The following is a 22,815-nucleotide window of genomic DNA, read 5'->3' on the forward strand; positions in this document are numbered from 1 at the left end:
ATAAGGAAATACGTCCTCGTTCCCTTCTTCCTGGGGTCTGGGGCTGCCCTTTCCTCCCCACCTGGCCCTCATGGGGCCACTCAGGCTGATAAAGGTGGGAAAAGGCTGGGCCCCAGGGGCTGTCCTGTCAGGTCCCCCCTCCTCACCTCCACGCCTCAGTTTACCCAACCATAAAGTGGCCCGGGTCACCGCCAGCCTCGTCAGACCTGGTTTTTAGGGTAATCCATGTGAAGGGCCCAAGCTCTGCCCTCACGAGCACCTGAGTTTAAGTGGCAGCTCTGCCCTTCGCCCACAGTGAGAGCTCAGGCAGCTCCCGAGCCCTCTGTGCCTCTGTTGCCCCATCCTTCAGCCTCCAAGGCAGCGCCTTAAATGAGCACAAAGCATGTAGTACCTGCTTTAGAACTGTTAGCTGTGGTGGTAGCTGCCATCGTTGTTTGGTTATTATTTCAAGCCAGAATCACTTGCACGTCCACAGTGTGTCACACAGACGAGCTCGGCGGTTGTCCTGCCACACACGCTCATGGTCTGAGCCTGGTCCCGGGAGGAGGAGACCAGCCCTTCTCCCGGCCCAGCTCCAGGGACCGACCCGGCATGCAGGTCCCCAGACGACCGATGCCTCCTTGCCCCCCCAGGCAGCATCACCCCGAGGATCCGCACACCAGAGACGGGCTCTGACGACGCTATCAAAAGCATCCTGGAGCAGGCCAAGAAGGAGATTGAGTCGCAGAAGGGCGGTGAGTGTGGCCGGCGAGGCCAGAGCCTCCAGGGCCTGCTCTAAGCCCCTCCCCCCTTCGTCCACTCCAGAGGGGGTTGCAAGCAGGTCAGAACGTCTTTGCCTCCCGCACAGTCTGCAGCCAGACCTGTGCTGTCCGGTATGGAGCCACTAGCTGCCCGTGAGTGTATCCATTCAAACTGATTTTAAAAGTGTGCGACTTCAGTTCTTCAGCCGCACGAGCCACATGGCACAGGTGACAGCGGGTGGCCGTACGGGACAGCACATCTCAGGACACCTTCCTCATCGCTCAGTTCTGTTGGCAGCACTGGTGTGGATTGTACGATGTCCTCAGGTTCAAGAGGCTCAGTGACCATCATCATACAGTAGCCTGTGGCACACAGGCCTGAGCCTCACCCCTGACCATTGGTCTCACCCTTCTGGTTCCCAAGGAGACCCTTGTCCTGGCTCCTCCTGCCTCAGACCTGGCGGTCACACCTTCCCGTAGGGCGCCCGTGTTAGCCACAGACTGGGGCTGAAAGCAACGCAGATTTATTATCTTATGATGCTGGAGGTGTGAAGTCCAAAACCAGCCTCCCTGGGCTAGTCAGGGAGTCGGCGGGGCCGGGTTCTTCTGGAGCTCAGGGGAGAATCCGTTTCCTCGCCGTCTCAAGCCCCTACAGGCCGCCTGCCTTCTTTGCCTGTGGCCCCTTCGTCCATCGTCCAGTCCGGCATCGTGGCCTCATTAGTCTCTCTCTCTCTGACCACCCTGCCTCCCCTCTTACAAGCAGCCTTGGGATTACGCAGAGCCCACCCAGATAATCCAGGACAATCTCCCGATACCATGATCCTTAGCCTTAATCACATCTGCAAAGTCCCCTTTGCCATGTAAGGTGACATACTCGCCAGTCCTAGGCATTGTGGGGATGTGGATATTTTTGGGGGGAGGCATTATTTAGTCCACCACAGTGTATTTTCTCCATCGGCCCTTCAAATGTGGGATTTCCCCGGGGCTCCACCCCAGACCCTCTGACTTTCCTACTCTTCCTAGATGAGTTCATCCACTCCTGGAAATTTCAACAACCAACAGCACCCAAATTGGTCCCTCTCCAGGCCAGACCCCTTTCAAGGGTTCCAGAACCACAAGCCAACAGCCTGCTGGGCATGTCCACCGGGTCCCCACTGGCATCTCAAACTCAACATGTCTGAGACAGAGCTCATCGTCTTCCTCTACCCCTCACTCCCTCCCCAAACCCCCGACTCAGGGCTGGGAACCTGTCACAGGTGGTGCTAGAAACCCCTTAGCCCTGGCAGCCGGTCAGCCAGCCCATCCAGGGGCCACTCACCCTCTAAGTGTTTTTTTAAAGCTTGTCCATCCCCCACCCCAGTTGTCACCAGCCTAGTGAGTCACCGTCATCTCTTGCTGGGACTGTTGCGGCAGCTTCTTCACTGATCTTGCCAATGACATTGTAGGCGCCACTCTATCCCATTGTCTCTGCAGAGTCCAGAGGGATTTTTCTAGAGCACACACAGGGTCCGTCACTATTCAGAATCCTCCCGTGGCTCCCCATTGTCCTTGGGATAAAATCCCAGCTCTTAAACAGACCTACAATCTTCCGACCCTTCCCGACCCCTCCATGCCTCTCACATGACCTGCTGATGACCATGTTCATCCTCACGCCTAATGCCATCCTCATCCCAGACACATTTCACCTGGCCAACTCCTGTTCATACTTTGTGATGCAACTCAAAAGTCACCTCCTCCAGGAAGTCCCCCACCCCTGTTTTGGATGATGCCTATCTTTGGATCATCCAAAATTACCTGTATGTTTGGTGCAGTGGAGCCACACTGGCCTGGATGCAAATTCTGGCCCTGCTGTTTATTAGCTGTGTGACCTTGGGCAAGTTTAAGTTACTTAGCCTCTCTGTTCCTCTATTTTCATCTTTAAAATGAGGACAGTGTTAATACTCCTTTTTTAAGGCGATGGGAGGCTCAAATGAGACCAGGATGGCAAGCACTCAGCCTGGGGCCTGGCTGTAGCAGGTGCCCCTGAAAGGTTAGCCACTGTTACAGTTAACATTATCATTATAACATCGTTCTTGTTGCATTTGTTCATGTTGCAAATGACTCTGCTGATGTGGCTGTCTCTCCCACAGGTCTGGGGCCTTCTGGCGGCCAGGGACCAATTTGCTTCCCTGTACCCAGCACAGTGTAACTCAACACAGTTGTAGACAGTTGCTGACTTTAGAACAGTTTGCAGTGCTCCCACTCCATTTTGCAATGTGTGCTGCCCCCTTGTGGCAACCTAGCAAGTGTCCTATTCCCAAGCCTCGGCTTGCTGCTGGGAGCCTAGTTTCCCAAGGGCCCTCCCTTCTGCCTGGTTCCTGGGAAGGCTGGAGGGACGCTTACCCTGCTAGGAACCTACACTGCCCCACCCGTATAATCTGCCGAGCCACTACTGTGTATACACTAATTTCTTCCTTCTTGGTCAACCCCTGTAGCAAGAGAGAGGCAATCATTCAGTAAACATTTACTGTGTGCTAGACACCAGTTACAGATGTGGATAAAACACGATATTGGGGTGAAAATAACCATGAGAAACAATCTATTCTAACTCTCCCACTAAAAAGACAGGACAACTGAGGCCAGAGAGGGGGATATGTGCTCCCAGTTACACAGAGACCAAAGGAGAACCCAGGTCTCCTGACTCCCTGTACAGTGCTCTCCCAACTGGGGGGTCAGAAACAAGGCAGCAGGAAAATTAAAAAGGCAACATCACAGCAAAGGGAAACCTTTGCATAAGTGGGCCATTCAGGGTCTGTGAAGAGTTCAGCAAGAGGAAATAGGCCAAGGTTATCACCCCATGCCCCTGACAACAGTGAATGCTAAGCAGAGAGCATCTAGCAGTTCCTGGGGAGGAAATGAATGTGGCTGACTGCCAGCTCAGGAGTTCTCCTTCAGGGAATCGAAGAAAATGGGGACAGAGATTTATATACAAGCTATTCCTTTATCATTGTTCATAACAATGACAAACTGGAAACAACCTAAGTGTCCATCAGTGGGGGATTGGGTAAATAGAGACTACCCCCTCAGTGGCATATGCAGCCATTAAAAATAGAAGAACTTTTAATAATACGAAAAACTACCCATGTTGATATGAAATGGGGGCAAATCAGGCTACGCTCCCATATCGAGTATGATCATACCATGCATGGAATTGAAAAACAGACCGGAAGGAAATACATGAGAATATTTCATGTGGTTGCCTCTAGGAGAGAAATTGGAGGGGATTTTTATTTTCATCTTAACTTGTGCTTTTTTTGCTTGTTTTGGGGCTCTATAGAAAGAGGTTATACTGTGAATCATCTGGGACTTGCAGTTTTCACTCAAGATTATGTTACTACGATTCACGTGTGGTTTTGCACGGTGGCTTCCTTTTTTGCTGCTGTATAGTATTCCATTGTGTGACTGTGCCACTGTTATCCATTCTCTTCTCCATGGTCATTTGGGTTCATGTCACTATTTTGCTGTTAGAGTAAATGAAGCAGCGTCTTTTATGTGCTATATAGTATTTTCCTTGTCTTTGAACATTTGCATAGATGGGTCATAGCATATGTAAAAGACAAGTCTTTTATTACATTACCTTATCCCCATGAGTACTTTCTCCACACGTGCAACATCTCACTGTCCACCTGATTTGTAAAGGCTGCCTGACATTCTTCCACACATATGGACCATGATTTACTTAACCAGTCCCTAATTGGTAGACACAGATTGCCTCCTACAAGTTGCTGCTGTAAATACTGAAGCTGTAGCCATCTCTGCCCCTCAGGCCGTGCCCTAATGATGGGCCTCTGGCCACCCTGTCGTCCTCCCCACAGGTGAGCCCAAGAACTCAACGGCTCCTTTGAGCATCACCAATGGCACAGCCTCTGCCAGTACCTCAGAAGATGCCATCAAGAACATTCTGGAACAGGCTCGCCGGGAGATGCAAGCACAGCAGCAGGCCCTGCTGGAAATGGAGGCAGGCCCCCGGGGCCGCTCGGTGCCCCCCTCGCCTCCAGAGCGGCCCTCCCTGGCAGCCGTGAGCCAGAACGGGGCCTCGACCTACGTCAAGCAGGAGGACAGCGGTGTCTGCAGTGGTGCTGGCAGCGGAGGGATCAGCAGCAGTGCCACACAGACGTCCCTCACCGTCCTGTCCCCCGCCGCCTTCGTGCAGAGCATCATCCGGAAGGTCAAGTCAGAGATCGGGGACGCTGGCTACTTCGACCAGCACTGGGCCTCGGACCGCGGGCTGCTCAGCCGCCCCTACGCCTCTGTCTCGCCCTCACTCTCCTCATCCTCCTCCAGCTACTCCGGCCAGCCCAACGGACGGGCCTGGCCCCGTGGGGATGAGGCGCCCTCGGCCCCCGAGGACGAAGCGGCCGGGGGTGAGGACGAGCCCCCCAGGGTGGGCGAGCTCAAGGCTGAGGGGGGCGTCCCCGAGGCGGGCAGTGGAGGGCGGCTGGCCTACTACCCAGCATATGTGCCCCGCACGCTGAAGCCCACCGTGCCACCCCTGACCCCCGAGCAGTACGAGCTCTACATGTACCGTGAGGTGGACACACTGGAGCTGACTCGCCAGGTCAAGGAGAAGCTAGCCAAGAACGGAATCTGCCAGAGGATCTTTGGGGAGAAGGTAAAGACAGTAGGGGAGCCGCTTCGGGAGGCTCGAGGCCATGGGGCCCCTGGGGAGGGGGGCCACCTGAGGACCCAGCCACCAGTGCCCGTGGTCCAAAAAGAAGCATGTGTGAGCAAGAACAGGGTGCACAGAGGATTCGAACCCAGGTCCCCGTGACCCCCAGAGCCCTTTTTCCTTTATCCGGCTGTCCCTGGGCCCTGTGGGCAGGGGGGCCATGGGCAAGGCTGGCGTTCAGTTCTACGGTTGTTGAAGCGGTAAAACATTTTCATCTGGTTAGGAATAACCGTTTGCCTCCTCTCCTTCAGAACTGTCCATCCCTCCCGTGGTCCAGCCACTGAAGGGTTCAGGCTCAGTCCATCCAGGGGTCTCCTAGTTGGCTAGTGCCCCCCCCAGTACCAGTGGTTAAGCAGCTTTTAATATCACCTCTGCCCATAGCAGAGCAGCTGGCAAAGGATCAGACAAACCCAGATGAGGGAGAAGTGACCTAAATGGGAGACATAGGAAGACTTCCTGGAGGAGGGAGCACTTGAGGGGTCTGAAAGTCTAGGTAGGATTGTTACATGTAGGGACATAAGGAAGGGCACTGAAGGTGGGGGTACATTGCAGTCACATAGTAGGCATCTGGGAAATGAAGAACAAATGTCCTGTCGGGACAGAACAGTGGTCTTGGGAGGAGAGGGGAGGGGACATCCTGTGTCCCAGGGGCCTGCTAAGCCACCCTTCCTGCCCCACCTGTCCCCAGGTGCTGGGTCTGTCACAAGGCAGTGTGAGCGACATGCTGTCCAGGCCGAAGCCATGGAGCAAGCTGACGCAGAAGGGGCGGGAGCCCTTCATACGCATGCAGCTGTGGCTCTCGGACCAGCTTGGCCAGGCGGTCAGCCAGCAGCCCAGCGCCGCGCAGGGTGAGTATCCACAGGGCCCTTTCGAGGGGTGCTGCCAGCTCCCCAGAACTGTGGTGAGCCCTCACTATTCCGGTCTGTGCAATGCCACGTGCGTCTGCTTTACTGCCCCTGTCTGCCCCTCCCTCCGGCCCCATTGCCCCGGACACCTAGGGGGTGACCCTACTTCCCTCTCATCCTTCCTTCAACCAGGCAGATGCATCTGCCGCTGGTTTTACACCTCCAGGTAGCGCCAGAGCAAGTAGAGGAAATAATTTGCATGTGGAGCCCTACCCTCTGATCCCCGTCAGGCATCTCTAATTGATCTCTTTTTCCCAAGGATCCAGCATGCAGCCAGAATGCATCCTAGCACAGGGCCTTGGGCAGCCAGGACCCATCCTAGCACAGGGCCTTGGGCAGCCAAGACCCATCCGTTAGTGGTGCACAGGCAGGGTGGAGTTTGGACTTTGCCTGGGTCAGGAAACTGAGGTTCAGAAAGTTGCCCAAAGTCACAGAGCGCGAGAATGGAGCGCAGGCTCCCTCCTCTGGGACAAATAGTGGGCAGGTCTTTTGGGGACCTGCTGAGGTGCCCACCCGGGCTGTAGGCAGGCATAGCTGTGAGGACAGGACATCTGACCTGCCCACTGAGACCAGAGAAAGGAAGACACGCTGAGGCCGGACCCTGAATTCCAGGACCTTAGCACAGTCAGTTGGGCCGTCTGTAAAGTGGGGATCAGTCCACAGGACAAAACCACATCTCAGGGTCACAGAAATAAACCAGATCGACACGTGTCAACAGGAATACTGCCGGAAACATACAACAAAAGCACATGTCCCAGTGATGGTGTTATTTTAGAAGTTAACCCCCACACACAAGAATACACATTGTTATGGTATTACGGCTACAAGCTTATGCATTAAAATGAGAAAAAGGCGCCACTGCTCACCTGCCTGGGAAAAGGGGCTGCTCTGGACGGGGGGGGGGGGGGGGGGGGGGGGGGGAGAGCTGGGGGGGGGGGCGGGGGAGAGCTGGGGAGGGGAGGGGAGGCTCCGGCTGTCGTTGTTTCTTTTTTTCTTTTAAACGAATGAGATTTGAAGCAAATAAGAGAGTGTTAACATCTATTAAGGTAATGGGCCAGGGGAAGGGAGGGAAGACTTACATTTTCTGTGTATTTTTCTAGCTTTTAAATATTTTATAATTTAAAATTTTTAATGGAAATGCTCAGCTCCATTAGGCTGTTGTGGGGACAAATACACCCATGGTAACGGCGGCAACCATTTGTCCCACTTGCTGAGCCCTTGCAGCACTTTCTTTCTCAATCCTCACGCCATGTGTTCCCTGTTGTACAAAGAAGAAACCAGGGGTATGAATAGCATGGAGACTGGCCCTGCGTCACTGGCCAGTTAGTGGCCGAGCCAGGATCAGAACGCAGGGGCTCTTAACCATTGGGCTGCCCTGCTTTCCCAAGGTGCCCACCGAAGAACCCAGACTTGCAAAAGGGTCCCCACCCTTTTTGTTGTTGTGTTGTATTTTAATAAGTTGACTTTTTTTTTCGTGTGGTACAATTCCCATACCATAACATTTACCACTTTAGCCATATTTTAAGGTGTCAGTGACATTTAGCATATTCACAGTATTATACAGCCATCACCTCTGTCTAGTGCCAGAACATTTTTATCACCCCAAAGGGAAACCCCATACCCATTAAACAGTCCCTGCCACTTTCCCCTCTCCTCCCAGCCCCTGGCAACGACCAGTCTGCTTTCTGTCTCTTTACCTGTTCTGGGCATTTTGTGTCAATGGAATCATACTAGGTGGCCTTTGTGTCTGACTTCTTTCACTCAGCATCATGTTTTCAAGATTCTTCCATGTTGTAGCATGTGTCAGAATTCCATTTTTCATGGCTGAATAATATTCCATTGTATAGATAAACTACCTTTTGGCTACTGTGGCAAATCCTGCTATGAACGTTCGTGTACATGTTTTTGAACACCTCTTCTCAATTCCTTTGGATCTACGTGTGCAGTGGAATTGCTGGGTCATTTAGCAGTTCTGTATTTAACTTACTGAGGAACTTCCAAACTGTTTTGCTTAGCAATTGCAGCATTTTATATTCCCAGTAGCAATGTATGAGGGTTCCTGTTTCTGCATATCCTTGGCAACACTTGCTATTCTCTGTTTTTGACTGCCATCTTAGTGGGTATGAAATGGTATCTCATTGTAGTTCTGATGTGACTTCCCTGATGTCTAATTGTTTTGGGGAGGGGGTGTTTGTTTAATTTCTTTGTTGTGGGAGAATTTGAGGTAGGATAGGGTTAGGCAAGGGTCAAAATTGTTCGTGGTGGAAAAAACAGTGCCAACCAAGGTTGGGAGGCAGGATCGTACGGTTTGAGAAGGGAGATGAATGCCGGTGAGAGTGGACACCTTGTCCCCCGCTCCCCTGCAGGCCCAGAAGCCAGGGACCCAGGTCTATGGAAGCAGAGATGTGAGTGGTAGCTGCTGCCCCCATGGGGCAGATGGTGGCTGATTCAACCAAAGCCACTGCTCGTCCACAACCTAAGGCAGGAGAATGATCCACTGTCCACAAGATCCCATGTTGTTTGGCTTTTGGGGTGAGTCTGGACCTGTCCCAGCCACCCTTTGGTCCATGGCCTTTCCACGCTGGCCACCGGGCAGGGACTAGCGCTGCAGTCCGTGACCTCCGGGGCGTTGGGGGTGAGCTGGATGCTGGGGGAGGGTTAAAAGCATGGTCTCCCCACCACGCCAGCTGCCTGCCATGGAGCCCAGTTAATGAACCAGCCTTGTCAGCGACGCCCACAGTGGTTGATCAGTATTCCAGGCACTTCTCAGAATTCTCCAGCAGTTGAGGAAGCCCCGCTCCCCACACACAGTTGCTCTGTCTCCCACCTGTCTCCGCCCCCATCCGGGTCTCCTCCGCCCTTGGCTTTCTTAGTGTTTCTTTGTTCCTTTTCTCTCTCTCTGGCTTCCCTTTTCCATCCCTCTGTCTCTCTCACTCTGCACCTCCCTGCCCATTGTCTTCTACCTCAGCTCGCGCTGTCTCTCCATCTCTCCTTCCATCTCTCCCTCCCTGTCTGTACCATGACCTACTGACCCATTTGCCCAGGGCATGGGACTTTCTGTGCTGAAACCAGGAAAGCCCCAGGCAAACCGACATCAGTTGCTCCCCCTGCTCTCTCCTCTGCTTCCTGCCCACACCCCTGTCCAGCAGCGCTCACTCCAACCCCCACCTGTTCACGTTCGACCTCCTGGCCCTTTATGATCAGCCTGTTCCTCCTGGTAGAGTTGGTTTCTGAATCCTTCAGTAATTTTGTCAGAAGCAGTCCTGGAAGAGGAGTCAGAAGAGGCCCACCTTCTGTGCGGGTGGAAGAGTGGGGTTGGTCCACATCTGGGTACATCTCCGTCTCTCATCCCATTGCCTCTCTGGCTGGAAATCTGGCCCTTTCAGTGAGATGTGGAGAGGTGGTTTTCTGAGGGCCGATGTCTTCAGACACCTGCCCATTCTCCTCCAGCTGAGCCTGCCGGCAACCTGTGGTCACTTGAAACAGCCACTTGTTTTTCCAGGCTGGTCCTTCCCCAACAGCTTTGCATCTCTACTGGTGACAGTGACCGGGGGTATGTCCATGTCAGCTCCAGCATCACACGGATGCCACCTAGATATCCAGGATCAGCCAGTGTGGGGTCAGGTGGGAGGGACCTTAGCATCCTCGAGACCCCAGACATGGGCTGGCAGCCACACGGGGCTGTGATGTACGACTCAGAAGTTTGAGGCTTCACTCTGCAACTTTCAGGGTAATCGGGTCCTGGCTGAAATTTTCACTCAACAGATATCAGCCCAATGCCTCCTGCTCTTCCCCCAACCCCCCAAGCTCCAAAGACTCACCCATGCGGTCTGTGCCTTCCCAGGGCTCGTAATTGGTGGACGAAAGGACAGGGTGGGGTGTAAGCAGACCTCAGCTCTTGTCCTGATTTTGCCACGAGTCACTGTGTGACCCATGAAATAGAATTTTGAAACTCTCTGAGCCTCAGTTTCCTCATCTATAAAATGGGATGACAATAGTACCGTCGTCCTACATGTGTTTTTTTTAGTGACTTGAGATCATGGGCATAAAATATATAACACTACCCTGGGCATGTAGTAAGTACATGCTCAATCAAAGTAAGCTTTATTAAATATTGTCGTCGTTAAATCACCTTGTTAGGGAGTAATTTGCGAAGGGAGAGATCTGGCACAAGCAGGAAATCACAGTGAAGCCAGTTATTTTATAGACAGTCTCGGGTCGGCTTTGATGCTTGGTATCATTCAGGCCGTGCGCTTTTGGCAGTCATATCACAGAAGTGATGCCGCGTCCTGGGAACCTCGTATCAGGAGGCACCAGTTGTTGAATTGCCCCGTGATTGGTGACATTAACTTTGATCACTTGCTTAAGGTGGCGGCTGCCAGTTATCTCTACTGTAAAGTTACTATTTTTTCTTTGTAACTAATAAGTATCTTGTGGGGATGTACTTTGCGACCATGTAAACTTTCATCTGCTTGTTTTCCCATCCAGGACTGTCTGTCCCTGCCTGAGATTTTACTATGGTGGTTGCAAAATGGGTTGTTGCCAACTCTTGGCTCTATGTAACAAATCAAGCCTGTCCAAACCATGTGTGTCTATGCCAGGTTGCAGTAACTGCCTTCTGTGTCTCTCTGTGGCCCACAGCCAGTCCCACCGAACCAACGTCCTCGCCATCCCCACCCCCTAGCCCCACGGAGCCCGAGAAGAGCTCCCAGGAGCCCTTGAGCCTGGCATTGGAGAGCAGCAAGGAGAACCAGCAGCCAGAAGGCCGCTCCGGCTCCTCGTTGAGTGGGAAGATGTACTCAGGCAGCCAGGCCACAGGCGGCATCCAGGAGATTGTGGCCATGTCCCCTGAGCTGGACACCTACTCCATCACCAAGAGGGTCAAAGAGGTCCTCACCGACAATAACCTAGGTACGGAGTGGTGGGAGCTGGGGGGACTGTCTCCACCCTGGCTGGCTCCTGCTCACCTAGGAAAGTGCCCACAGTGAGGCCCCGAGGTGCTGGGGTCCAGCCTGAAGGTGTGACTATCCCTGGGGCTCCCGGGACCTTCTAGGAGGCATCTAACTCTGACCGGGGTTTCTAGAGAGTTCTAGTAAGTTACAAAGTAAATAAACTACCCCACCCCCAGCCTCCAGTCCAGTTTTTATGTATCTTTGACACTTTCTGAACACATGCAAGAATACACTAGTTTCTTCTTTTCTCTTTTCTATATGGATGAAATGACACACATACGTACATTGTCCTACAACTTGCTTTTGAAAAATTAACACTTTTGTGGACACCCTTCCACATTAGAATGATTCAACCACCTCCATTCTTTTTCACTGTTGCAAAGTGTTTCAGGCCGTGGACGCCCTACATTTTTCACCCAACTGATGGGCATTTCAGTTGTTTACAATTTTCTGCCACCTCTGAAACTACGTCCAGATGCGTCCTTGTGCCCTTGGGCAAGTACAAGTGGAGGATAAATCCCAGTGGAACTGCTGAACCAGAGGATATGAGCATTGACATTTGGATAGAATCTGTCAGATTACTCCCTAACAAGGTGCTCAGGGGTCGGCTTGCAGACAATTGCAGAGGTCCCTGAGGAGTGACCAATGTCTAAACGACGAAAGTGTTGTTGGCAGCTTCTGGTCTCCCCCACAGTCTCCTATTTTGCAGAAAGGTCCCCTCGAGATCCACAGTGGGTGTGGGTTCCCCCATGTCCGTGGAGACATCCCGGCTTCTCCTCTGACTCTCCCATTTCCTGTCTCCCCTGAGAATCCTCGGCCCTGGCCCGGGTAACCTGTGGCACTTCTCCCCTGTCCCCAGGGCAGCGGCTGTTCGGGGAGAGTATCCTGGGCCTGACTCAGGGCTCCGTGTCTGACCTGCTGTCCCGGCCAAAACCCTGGCACAAGCTGAGCCTAAAGGGGCGGGAGCCCTTTGTGCGCATGCAGCTGTGGCTCAGTGACCCCCATAATGTGGAGAGGCTTCGGGACATGAAGAAGCTGGAGAAGAAAGGTGAGCCGTGGGTCCTCCGGGCCTGCCCTCGGGTTTTCCCATTGGAACCAGATCTAGTTGTAACCCTGATAAACCCAGGGCCCCAGGGGTCCCGTCTCAGCCTGGTGTGGGGTGCAAGGAATAGTAATCCCACCAAATAGAATTGAAACCATTCAAATATTTACTGTTTCTCCCATGAAAATGCCCATCCCTCATCTCTCTCAGCATCCTTCCTCACACCCATAACTACTTTATTAAAGTCTTTTACCAACCCCATTGCACATTCCCCAAAACGCTCTCTCTCTGATCCCTCCATTCTCTGCATCAAGCCCCTACTGTATAAGATAGGTAGGTAGGTAGGTAGGTAGGTAGGTAGGTAGGTAGATAGATGATAGATAGGTAGGTAGATAATACATAGATAGATCCTCCTTTGCCCATTACCCAGATCCTGCACCGCAAAGCACATAACTAACCCGGCAAGCAAGAGTCCTGGGGGAGGTGGACAAGGAGACTGCAGGTTCTTACATCGTCCAATAGTATCTTTTATCCCTGAAGAAATGAGCTGGCACTGAGCACCCCCTGTGTGCCCTCCCAATCCCATGCTGTGCATAAGGGAATCCTTGACCTCAAAAAGCTCAGGGTCCAGTTTGGGGATGAGATACGAGGAGTTGAAAAGTTGTCACCCGGAGCAGTCAGGCAGTTCATGAGGAGAGCCCAGCATCGAGCCAGCCTGTGAGGGGCACGTGGGCCAAGGCCAAGGCCAGGCTCAGCTGTCGGCATCAGACGACTTTGCAGTCGAGAACTCGGCCTGCCCCTTCCTGGCTGCGTGGCCTTTAGCAAGTTTCTTCCCCTTTCTGTGCCTCGTTCTCTTCATCTGAAATTAAGAGGTGGTGGCATCTACCTCAGAGAGTTGCTGTGAGGATTAAATGAGACCCTAATACCTTACCCCCTCCATTCTGAAAAAACATTTTTTGTTTTTCACATTTTGACAAACTGAGCTTGAGATACATCATACAACTACTGTTTAAATTAATGTCCTGCCCCTGCTCCCCACGACTGTAGTGAATTTCAGTGACACTTCTGTCCACGCAGAGATGCCTCATAGCACCCTGTTTTGAGAACCTCCTATCTGTGAGGCACCCCGCTAACCATCGGCATATTAACACTTTGGGTGCTAGCCAGCGACCAGCGACCAGGGGGAAGCACGCGCCCTCACTGTCAGGCAGGTGTGGGCAGGCAAGCGTCTCAGCGGAGGGGTTGGCAGGATGTGGAAGGAGAGCCAGGAGAGAGAAAAGGATGAGACAGCGAGCAGACCCCCACTTTTGGGGCACAGAGGGCTCTGAGGTTCAGCCCCTTCAGCCGTGCCCACCCCGTGTTCCTGCTGCCACTGCGGGGTGGGGTGGACGTAGCAATGGGCTGGGTGGGCAGCTCTCAGCCCCGCCTCCCCTGCCCGCCCCAGCCTACCTGAAGCGCAGGTACGGGCTCATCAGCACCGGCTCTGACAGTGAGTCTCCAGCTACTCGCTCCGAGTGCCCCAGCCCCTGCCTGCAGCCCCAGGACCTGAGCCTCCTGCAGATCAAGAAGCCTCGCGTGGTACTGGCCCCCGAGGAGAAGGAGGCGCTGAGGAAAGCCTACCAGCTGGAGCCCTACCCCTCCCAGCAGACCATTGAGCTCCTCTCCTTTCAGCTCAACCTCAAGACCAACACCGTAGTCAACTGGTTCCACAACTACAGGTGGGCCTACTGCGGCAGGCGGGCCCACTGGGAGGTGGGCAAGGTCTTGGCTGGACCCCCTTCCCCATCTCAGGGCCTGGAGGGAGCCCAGCATGGCTTCTGGGCGATGGGGAGACCGTATTGCATGGGTGTTTGGATTTAGAACACAGGCAAACCGTGCTGTAAATCCCAGCTCCACCATTTCCAGCTGTGAGACCCGGGGCAAGTCACTTCACCTCCCCGGGCCTCAGTCTTCTAACCTATAAAGGGGGAACCATGGGATCTACGTCACAGAGTTGTCCTGCGGATTGGAGGAGCTAACATATTTACGTAAAATACCTGGCACAGAGTATGTGGTGGGTGCTGACGTTCCTATTGTCACTATCTTTATTACAACTTCCCCAGCTTGCTCTGCGCCTGCCTCTGTAAGGGACAGGTGATGGTGTTTGGGGCACAGGCCTGAGGAACCCTAACTTCCCACTGAGCCTCATGTTGGAGCCCCGATTCCCGGCTCTTGGCCTCCCCCACTCCCGAGGCCAGAGGAAAGCAGTCCCCCCCCCACCCCCACCCCCCGCAGCCCTGTGGGGGCGTGGCTGCTTCCGCCCACTCACCAGGCACCACTCTCAGTCACTGCCCTGCAGTGGGCTGGGCTTCCTGGGAGTTCGTTGTTGACTGGGTCTGGCAGGACCCGCGGAGACTGCAGAGGGGCTTCCTGAGGCCAGCGAGACCCTGGGGAGCAGGCTTGGTAGGATTTCAGGGACTGTCTCTGAGGCATCCTCTGTCAAGATTCCTGAGCAGGAAATGACTGCTGTCCACATGGTGCCAGAGACGAGAGTCCATGCATGTGTTCCAGGGGCAAAGGAAAGGTCTCTTGATCCAAGGGAAGAGAGAAAGAGGAGACTGGAAGGGTGAAATCTTCTCTCTCCACAGCCAGGCATGGGCATCACAAAGACCTGAGTTCATCTTGGCTGTGTGTTCTTGGGCGAGTCACTGTACCTCTCTGAGTCTCATCCCTATTTTACAGATAAAGAACCTAATACTTAGCCAACAATGCTGAACCGAGGATCAAATGAAAAACTTGAAGCAGAAACACAGTGTTAAATATTGTTTATTGTCTGGCTCAGGCCCAGAGCCTGCCAAATGTTAAATGACACAGGTCCTTAAAGCCTCACGTCCTCCTTCCCTCCCTGGGGGATATAAGGACATTCTCTCCCCTCTTGTTTCTCACAGGAACTGAGCATTCCATTATTATCCAGCATATTCATTCAACAAATATTTGCCATGTGTACAGTGAGCCGGGGTCTGGGGATACAAAGGTTTAAAGGACATCCCTGTCCTTAGGGAGCTTAAAATTACAAACCAGATAATTTCCCTACAACCTAATAAATGCTGTAAAGCAGGAAGGAATAGGGGCTGAGGGAAAAGGGAATTCTGCCTGGGGAAGACCTAACAGAAGAGGTGGCATTTGAGCTGGGTTTGGAAGGATGAATAGGAGTTTGCACTCCCAAACTCCTAGAGAGCAAAGAGGAGCAAAGAGAATTGCACTCCCAAAAGAAATCACTCTCAAAGAGTCGTAGTTATAGAATACATTATGTCATTTGGTGATTGTTTATTGAGCACCTACTCTGTGCCAGGCACCGAAGAGAACACCGCAAAGTTCTTGCCCTTAGCACCACTCACAGACCAGCAGGGAAGGCCTCTATCAAACAAGTGCTCTTATGAATGTATCATTACAAACTGCAGTGAGCTCTGGGAACTGTGAACAACAGGATGTTTTGGGGGAAAAATTACCAGGTTTGCTTTGCTGTAGGTTTGGGAATCAGGCATTGCAAGGACTAATTTGGACTATGGTGTGAATGACTGGCTGTTAGCCTCTATTTATACTTGATCTACAGTTTGGAAGTTCTAATGATGGCACTTCAGGCATTGAGCCATCCTACAGCCCTCTCAAATCTCACCTCTGGAAACCACTAGGGCCACCCCTGGTCCCAGAAGCTGTTCCCTCTAGAGGGGACTGAGGGAGACAGCAGAGTTCTGGGAAGGGGAGCAAGGCCACCTTTGTGGAGGGACTGGGGACAGAGAGGGGAGTGAACCAGATGACCCCTCACCATCCCTCGAGGCCCAGGATCCTGGGATGGGTCCCTGGCCCCTACCTGGGCAGGGAGCCAGGTGAGAGTAGCCAGACTGCTCGGTTCAGAGCCCAAGTGTACTGCTTTCTGGCTCTGTGACTAGGGCAACCCCTGTGCCTCTCTGAGCCTTGTCTCGTTTATCAATGGCAGTGAGACTAGTATCCCTTTGTGAGGGTATTATGAAAAATAAATGACATAATCTGTAAAAGGCAGTTGGCCTGGTACATGATAAGCATCCATTATAATGTTTATAATTACAATTGTTAGTATTATATATCAATAATATGTGCTTTATTATGCTTTATTATTAATATAAATGGGCAGAGGGCTACAGCATTGGAGGTGCTGAGGAAGCCCTGTCGCTCTATGGCTTTGGATGGGTCATCTGACCTCTCTGGACCTTGTTTGCTATCAGGAAGATAATTAATGGGCTGAGACCCATTCCTGGCTCTTCCTGCTCTAAAACATAGTGTATGGGACTAAGTTTCCCTTCCTAAGAGGGGCGGCTATTGAAGTGAAGAGAGAACGGGTTCTGGACTAGAATTTGGGGTATCCGGCTCTGGTCCCAGCTTTGCCTCTGTGTGCTGTGGTGACCTGGACAAGTCACTCTCTGTGCCTCAGTTTCCCCTCTGGGCTGATGTGTACGAGTCCCTCCAGGAAAGAAGCAGGGAGTTGTTGCCTCAAACTAGATCTGAGTTTGGCTTTGAGAAATGCTCTAGAACGGCGCTGTCCAACAGAAATATAATGCAATCACATATGTGATTTAGAATTTTCTAGTAACCACATTAAAAAATAATAATAAAAGAAACAGATGAAATTAATTGTAGTCGTATATTTTATGTAGTCCAGTATATACAAACATAACAATTTCAACATGTAATCAATATAAAAACTTTATTGATGAGATCTTTTACATATTTTCTGTATTAAGCCTTCAAAATTTGGTGTGGACTTTACCCTTCTAACACATCTCAATTCGAACTAGCCACATTTCAGATGCTCAAGAGCCATATGTGGCCAGTGGCTCCTGAACTGGACAGTGCAGGTCTAGCTTGTGAGCTTTGGAATCAAGCAGCCCTGAGTTTAAGTCCTGGCTCTGCCACTTCACTGACTCCGTGACCTGGGAGAAGACACTCAGCACCTCGGAGACTTGTTCCTTCCTGTAGGAAGTGGGGGTAATAATAGCAACCACTTGGACGGGTTGTCAAGAGGACTCGCTAAGACACTGCCTGTGAGGAAGCCCAATGCCTAGTGAGGCCCCTGGGAACCGGGTGGGGTCAAAATGCCACTCATGTGGATTGAGCCCAGGATTAGCCAGGCCCCCTGTCCAGCCCCTTGCTCACCGCCATTTCTGCCCCAGGTCCCGGATGCGCCGGGAGATGTTGGTGGAGGGGACCCAAGACGAACCAGACCTCGACCCCAGTGGGGGTCCTGGCGTCCTACCGCCAGGCCATTCCCAGCCAGACCCCACCCCGCAGAGCCCCGACTCTGAGGCTGAAGACCAGAAGCCTACTGTGAAGGAACTGGAGCTTCGGGAGGGCCAAGAGGAGAGCATCACATCCCTGACTGCCCAGGACGCAGCGCAGGTGAGGATCAAGCAGGAAGAGACTGAAGAGGATGCTGAGGAAAAGGCGGACAGCCAGCTCCAGGACTCAGGGGAGCTGGAAAACGGCCGAGGGTCCCCCGAGGAGATGCATCCCAGCCCTCCACGTAACGATGGACTCCCAAAAGTGGCCCCAGGACCCCTTCTTCCAGGCAGGACCCCAGACTGCCCTTCACTGCAGCCCGCGCAGGAGAGCAGGGGTGGGGAGCGGCTACACCCGGACCCCCTGAGTTTTAAGTCCGCCTCAGAGTCCTCACGCTGCAGCCTGGAGGTGTCACTGAACTCGCCCTCAGCCGCCTCCTCACCAGGCCTCATGATGTCTGTGTCACCGGTGCCCTCGTCCTCAGCGCCCATCTCCCCATCCCCACCTGGTGCCCCCCCTGCCAAAGTGCCGAGTGCCAGCCCCACTGCCGACACGGCTGGAGCCTTGCACCCCAGCACCAAGGTGAACCCCAACTTGCAGCGGCGGCATGAGAAGATGGCCAACCTGAACAGCATCATCTACCGGCTAGAGAGGGCGGCCAATCGGGAGGAGGCCCTGGAGTGGGAATTCTGAAGGCAGGACACAGGGGCGAGGGGCATCCCTGATTGGCCACCCTCCCTCTCACTCACTCTCCCAGACAGGGCGTCATACAGAAGGGAGGAACTCAACCATCAAAATGTGGACAGCGGTGTTATGCCGTTTACGTTTTTTGTTGTAATCCTAGCTCTGTAAGCTGTGAGTGAGCAGGTGGGGCAGATGCCACCGCCTCCTCTGTTTGGCACCCTCTGCTCCAGGGAGCACCCTCGGCTCCAGGGAGCACCCTCGGCTCCAGGGAGCACCCTCGGCTCCACCCTGGCCTGTCTAGAAGGGGCATAAGCAAAGTGGAAACTCCAAACTCTTTTAGAAAAATAAATAAATATTTATAGACCTCTTTTAGATATTTTAATAAAGGATCCTTTGGAATTTATTCCCAGCCGATGCTGTTTTGATATTACAGAGAGTTATAAAATCAGGATGCTGTCACAACTGTTGCGAAGTATACACTGAAGTTGTGTCGTTTTTTGCCACTAGATGAGATTAAAAGAAGAATTGTTCAAAGCCATCACAAAACACTCTAAGACATGACCAAAATTTAGAAAACTTTTGAACCACGGTTTTGTTTTGGTTTTCCATGTCTGTCTGTGAGACACAGCGCATTGCTACTGCCCCTCCAGAAACCGTGCTGAAAAGAGAAAGTCCAAAAGACTCTAAATGCAAAGCTCGATGCCGTTGAGGATGTGTTTCATTCTGGTGGTCTGTTTTGCAACCTTGATAACACAATGTCCTGTGCCATTGTAAATGTTGTAGAGATGTGGGTTGTGGCCAGCTGTCCTATCTGAGATGTAACATGGTACAAAACAAACTGCCTACACTCCGTCAAGTCAGAAACCTGTGGGCCACACAGGTCGGGCGTCCATCTCGTCCATCTGTAGGCAAGATGTGTGTCCAGATCCTGAGTCAGGCATGGGGTCAGGGGATTGGAGAGTGGCATTGAGCCAGAGTGAGCCCATTCCCCAACCTGAATCATGGCCGCAGTGCAGAAAGTTTCCCCTCTGGTTTTCCAGAGCAAGAGTGTGGCCACCATCTTCTTCTCCTTGTGTTTGAAGAAAATAACAGCATTGGTCATCCCACAAGCACCCAGAGCCAAAAACTAGATTCATCACACTAGAGAACCCAGCTCCTCTACTAATCCTCTTCTCTCTCAAGTGGACCCTGGTGCTGCTTCTGGAAGGCGTCTGCAACTCTTAAGTCCATGCAGAACAAGTGAGAAGGTTGAATTCACTGCAGCATGACCACCGTACCCCGGTCTCCAAATCCATGCTCCTGCCTACAAACGTATGACCTTTTAGGGAGCAAAGACTCAACCCCCCAACTCAGAAAAGCCTTCCTCCAGCATCTTTGTCATCATGGTTTCTAGGGGGAGAATTCCCAATTTGGATGAAACAGCCACCATATTGGTTGTTGAATCTCTCCTGGTTTTAGTTCTTTTCGTTTTTTAAACTCTCTGTGGGAAGGCTGAATTGGGTGACTCCCCAGCTGCATCCAGAATGACAATGAAAAGGTGGCCATCATCAGTGCCAATTCAATGCCAGGGGGAGAGATGGCTGATAGAGGTTTCAAGGATGCAGCCAGCATTTTGAAACCAGGCTACTGAAACCCGGTGACCAGAAGGGAACAATTGAGGGCCGTTCCAGAAATCTCAACTCTCATGCACCCAGCCCAGGCTGCAGCTTCCACACCAATCAATGAACAACACAAACCCTGCAGGAAAACTTCCTTTTCCATACACCCAGGCTATGCATTGAAGAGTTTTCCACTGTATACATTTTTATCCAGATGAAGGTATTTTTATATTTTGACAATAGGAAACAGTGACCAATTTTCAGAGTCATCAAATCTGGAACAAACGAAACATCTCCTTTTAGCCACCACCACCCTGTCACAATTAAGACAACTGTGGGGGAACACACCACTTTTTACTGTTGAAACCCACACACCACTGAAATCCAGGCTTACACGATCCTTACAGAACTAACTCTGGCTTTTGTGTGACGGGATTTGATTAAGCACTTAGTATAGTCTTTTGAAAACAGAAATCCTGTTGTACTTAAAGCTAGCGGACCCATGAACAACTATCAGGGTCACGTCCTATAACGGTAAAAACAAAACAGAAACCCACAAAAACCATTTCTATGAGAGATTGATGAACTTTGTTTAAAATTAAAAAGAAAAAAGGAACACGTTCTGTAAATGCGTCGCTCAATACAGAATTGTATAATAATGTCTGGGTGTCCTGCTTGCTTTGTTCTGGAGCTGGGGTGCAAACTGGGGGTCAGATCTGACCCTCAGCGGTGTTTCACAAAATGGTATTTTTAGAAACTGGATTTTAATTAGTGTGCCACCATTAAAATATGGAGGCACATCACATAAAAATCACGATTACCGGCCTCTCTGGAAAACGATAAGATCTCGCCACACTGGGCCCACCTTCCAGCATAACAATAGCCAGCTGAGGAGCGGCTGCGCCCTTGAGACAGGACACATGCCAGGAACATACCTGTGATTTGCCTCGGTCCTCATATGGGCCACCTGTCTTGGTCCTGTGGGCATCTCGGTTGGCAATGATGCTGCGGGCTCCAGCAAAGGAAGATGGAAGGACTGGAATGCATTTTCCCCTCAGTGCAGCCGAGTGGAAGCAGGTTAGATTCTGGGGCCTCGTACTAAGGAGCCAAGATGACATCCTGCCCCCAAATCAGTGGCCACAAAACACGGCGTAAGACCAACCAGTTTATGAGCTGTGCCCACCTCAGTGGGTGTGTGAGTAGTGAGTGCCCCTGGCCTCCTGTTGGGAAAATGCCCAACAGGAGGCCAGGGGCCTCCTGGTGACGAGTGCGATATTGCCCCTTTCCCAGCTGTATAACTAGGACCTGTTTCCCCAACTGTAAAATGGGGGTATTGCAGCAGCCAGCTCAGAAAGTCATTATGAGGGGTACTCATGCATGTAAGCCACAGCAGACCCTGTGTGGTACATACTGTCGGCAGGGGATGGGTTCTTTCAACCCAAGATGGTGAGTCTGCGCATCAAGCGGCACATTTGTTTTTCTTAACCAGTAATGTCAGGAGATTCCCCAAAGTGGCATTAAATATTACTTACCCGTGAGCCATGGCATCCCAAGACAGATCTTTCCTCTTTGTCTGGAAACCTTCCGATTGCCCCAGTTTTTCCACAGGTCCTTGCAGTGGGAAGTAAGTGATTAATTACCTCCCCCTTGGTTAGGATGACTAATTGCTCCAAACCCAGCGGGACAGGCCCCTGGGATGCCTGATCACCCCATCGAGCAGGGAGGGTAGTGGCAGGTAGGCGCCGAGGCCCCATCTACCCTGGAGGTCCCAAACTAGCCATTAAGGGTGACATTTCATGCTGGCCCAGCCTTTGCTCAGAGTTGGAGAGAAGGATGGGAGTCAAGAGCTGGGGGCGGGGGGAGGGCATGAGCTAGACCACCTGGTTTCAACCCCAGCTCTGCCTGTTGGACCCGTGTGACCTTGGGAAATGCCTACGCTGTTCTGTGTCTCAGTTTTCCAAGCTATAAAGTGAGGAATGATAGCAATGGTACCTTCCTTATAAGCTGGTTGTAATATTCAAATTAAGTAAAACCAGGGACTGGCCATTTGGAGCCTCGGTTTGAAGCTCTGGAGAAGGTCAGAAGTCAGAAACCCCCAGGATGTGGCCCCCCAGCGGTGGGGGGAAAGCCTCATCTGACACATAAACCACCTAAGAACCTGCTTCTGCAGTTACACCCCCAGGCTGAGAACTGGCGCTCCGTTCTGGGTTCTGGGCCCTCAGCTTTGGTGTTGACATTGCTGCAGTCACTGCCCATCTGAAGTAGCAAAAACACATAAATGTGGAATTTGGAACTAGGGACTACAGGAGTGCAGGGAGTGGAGAGACCGAAGAGGAATGAGAAGGCAGGGAAGGCAGGTGCAGAGCAGAGTACAGAAGAAAGCAGAGAGCCGAGTTGGGGCAATTTGGCAAGTATTCATCCAGATGACAAATATTTATCGAGTACCTACTATGTGCTCAGTGCTTCGATGGCGGAAACGTGGGCGACCATGAGAGCACCAGTAATGAGGTCCAGGAAGGCTTCTTGGAGGAGGGGGCATCTCCTCTGAAACTTGAAAAACAATAGGAGTTAGAGAAGCAAAAGAGGAGGGCAGAAGGAATAGCCGGGAGATGTGGGATAAGGACAAGAACCTGGGAAAACAAGTCTAAAGGAGGGTAGCATTGGGGGTGGGGGACTAGAGGGAGGAAGAGGGTCAAGGGCCCAATCCTGGAGCCCCATGGGATTTGGTGGGAACTACGCCTTTCTCCTGAAGGCACTGGGGAGCCATGTGGTTGCTGTGGTTAGACTTGCACTTTCAGGAGGTTAGGAGATTGCATCGGCCTCGGGAGATGGTGGGCGAGAGCAGAGTGGCAGGGCCCCTTCGCACCATCGGCCTTGATGCTCAGGCCTCTGGG

The 22,815-nt window shown here is 52.2% G+C and overlaps 1 protein-coding gene across 3 annotated transcripts in view; it reads left to right on the plus strand.

Moving 5' to 3' along the window:
- The window catches only part of CUX2 (cut like homeobox 2), a 233,681-nt gene extending 213,112 nt beyond the window's left edge, over positions 1 to 20,569 (plus strand). For all 3 annotated transcript variants that reach the window (XM_081036407.1, XM_081036408.1, XM_081036409.1), the window contains exons 16-22: positions 633 to 734; positions 4,595 to 5,391; positions 6,137 to 6,296; positions 10,995 to 11,264; positions 12,165 to 12,353; positions 13,792 to 14,065; positions 17,534 to 20,569. In XM_081036407.1, coding sequence (XP_080892533.1) covers positions 633 to 734; positions 4,595 to 5,391; positions 6,137 to 6,296; positions 10,995 to 11,264; positions 12,165 to 12,353; positions 13,792 to 14,065; positions 17,534 to 18,332 — 2,591 coding nt within the window. In that variant the 3' untranslated portion in view covers positions 18,333 to 20,569. The remainder of the gene's footprint in view (positions 1 to 632; positions 735 to 4,594; positions 5,392 to 6,136; positions 6,297 to 10,994; positions 11,265 to 12,164; positions 12,354 to 13,791; positions 14,066 to 17,533) is intronic.
- Positions 20,570 to 22,815: the final 2,246 nt, after the last annotated feature.

The sequence above is a fragment of the Rhinolophus hipposideros genome (assembly GCF_964194185.1).
Source record: "Rhinolophus hipposideros genome assembly, chromosome: 24".
Taxonomy (NCBI): Eukaryota; Metazoa; Chordata; class Mammalia; order Chiroptera; family Rhinolophidae; genus Rhinolophus; species Rhinolophus hipposideros.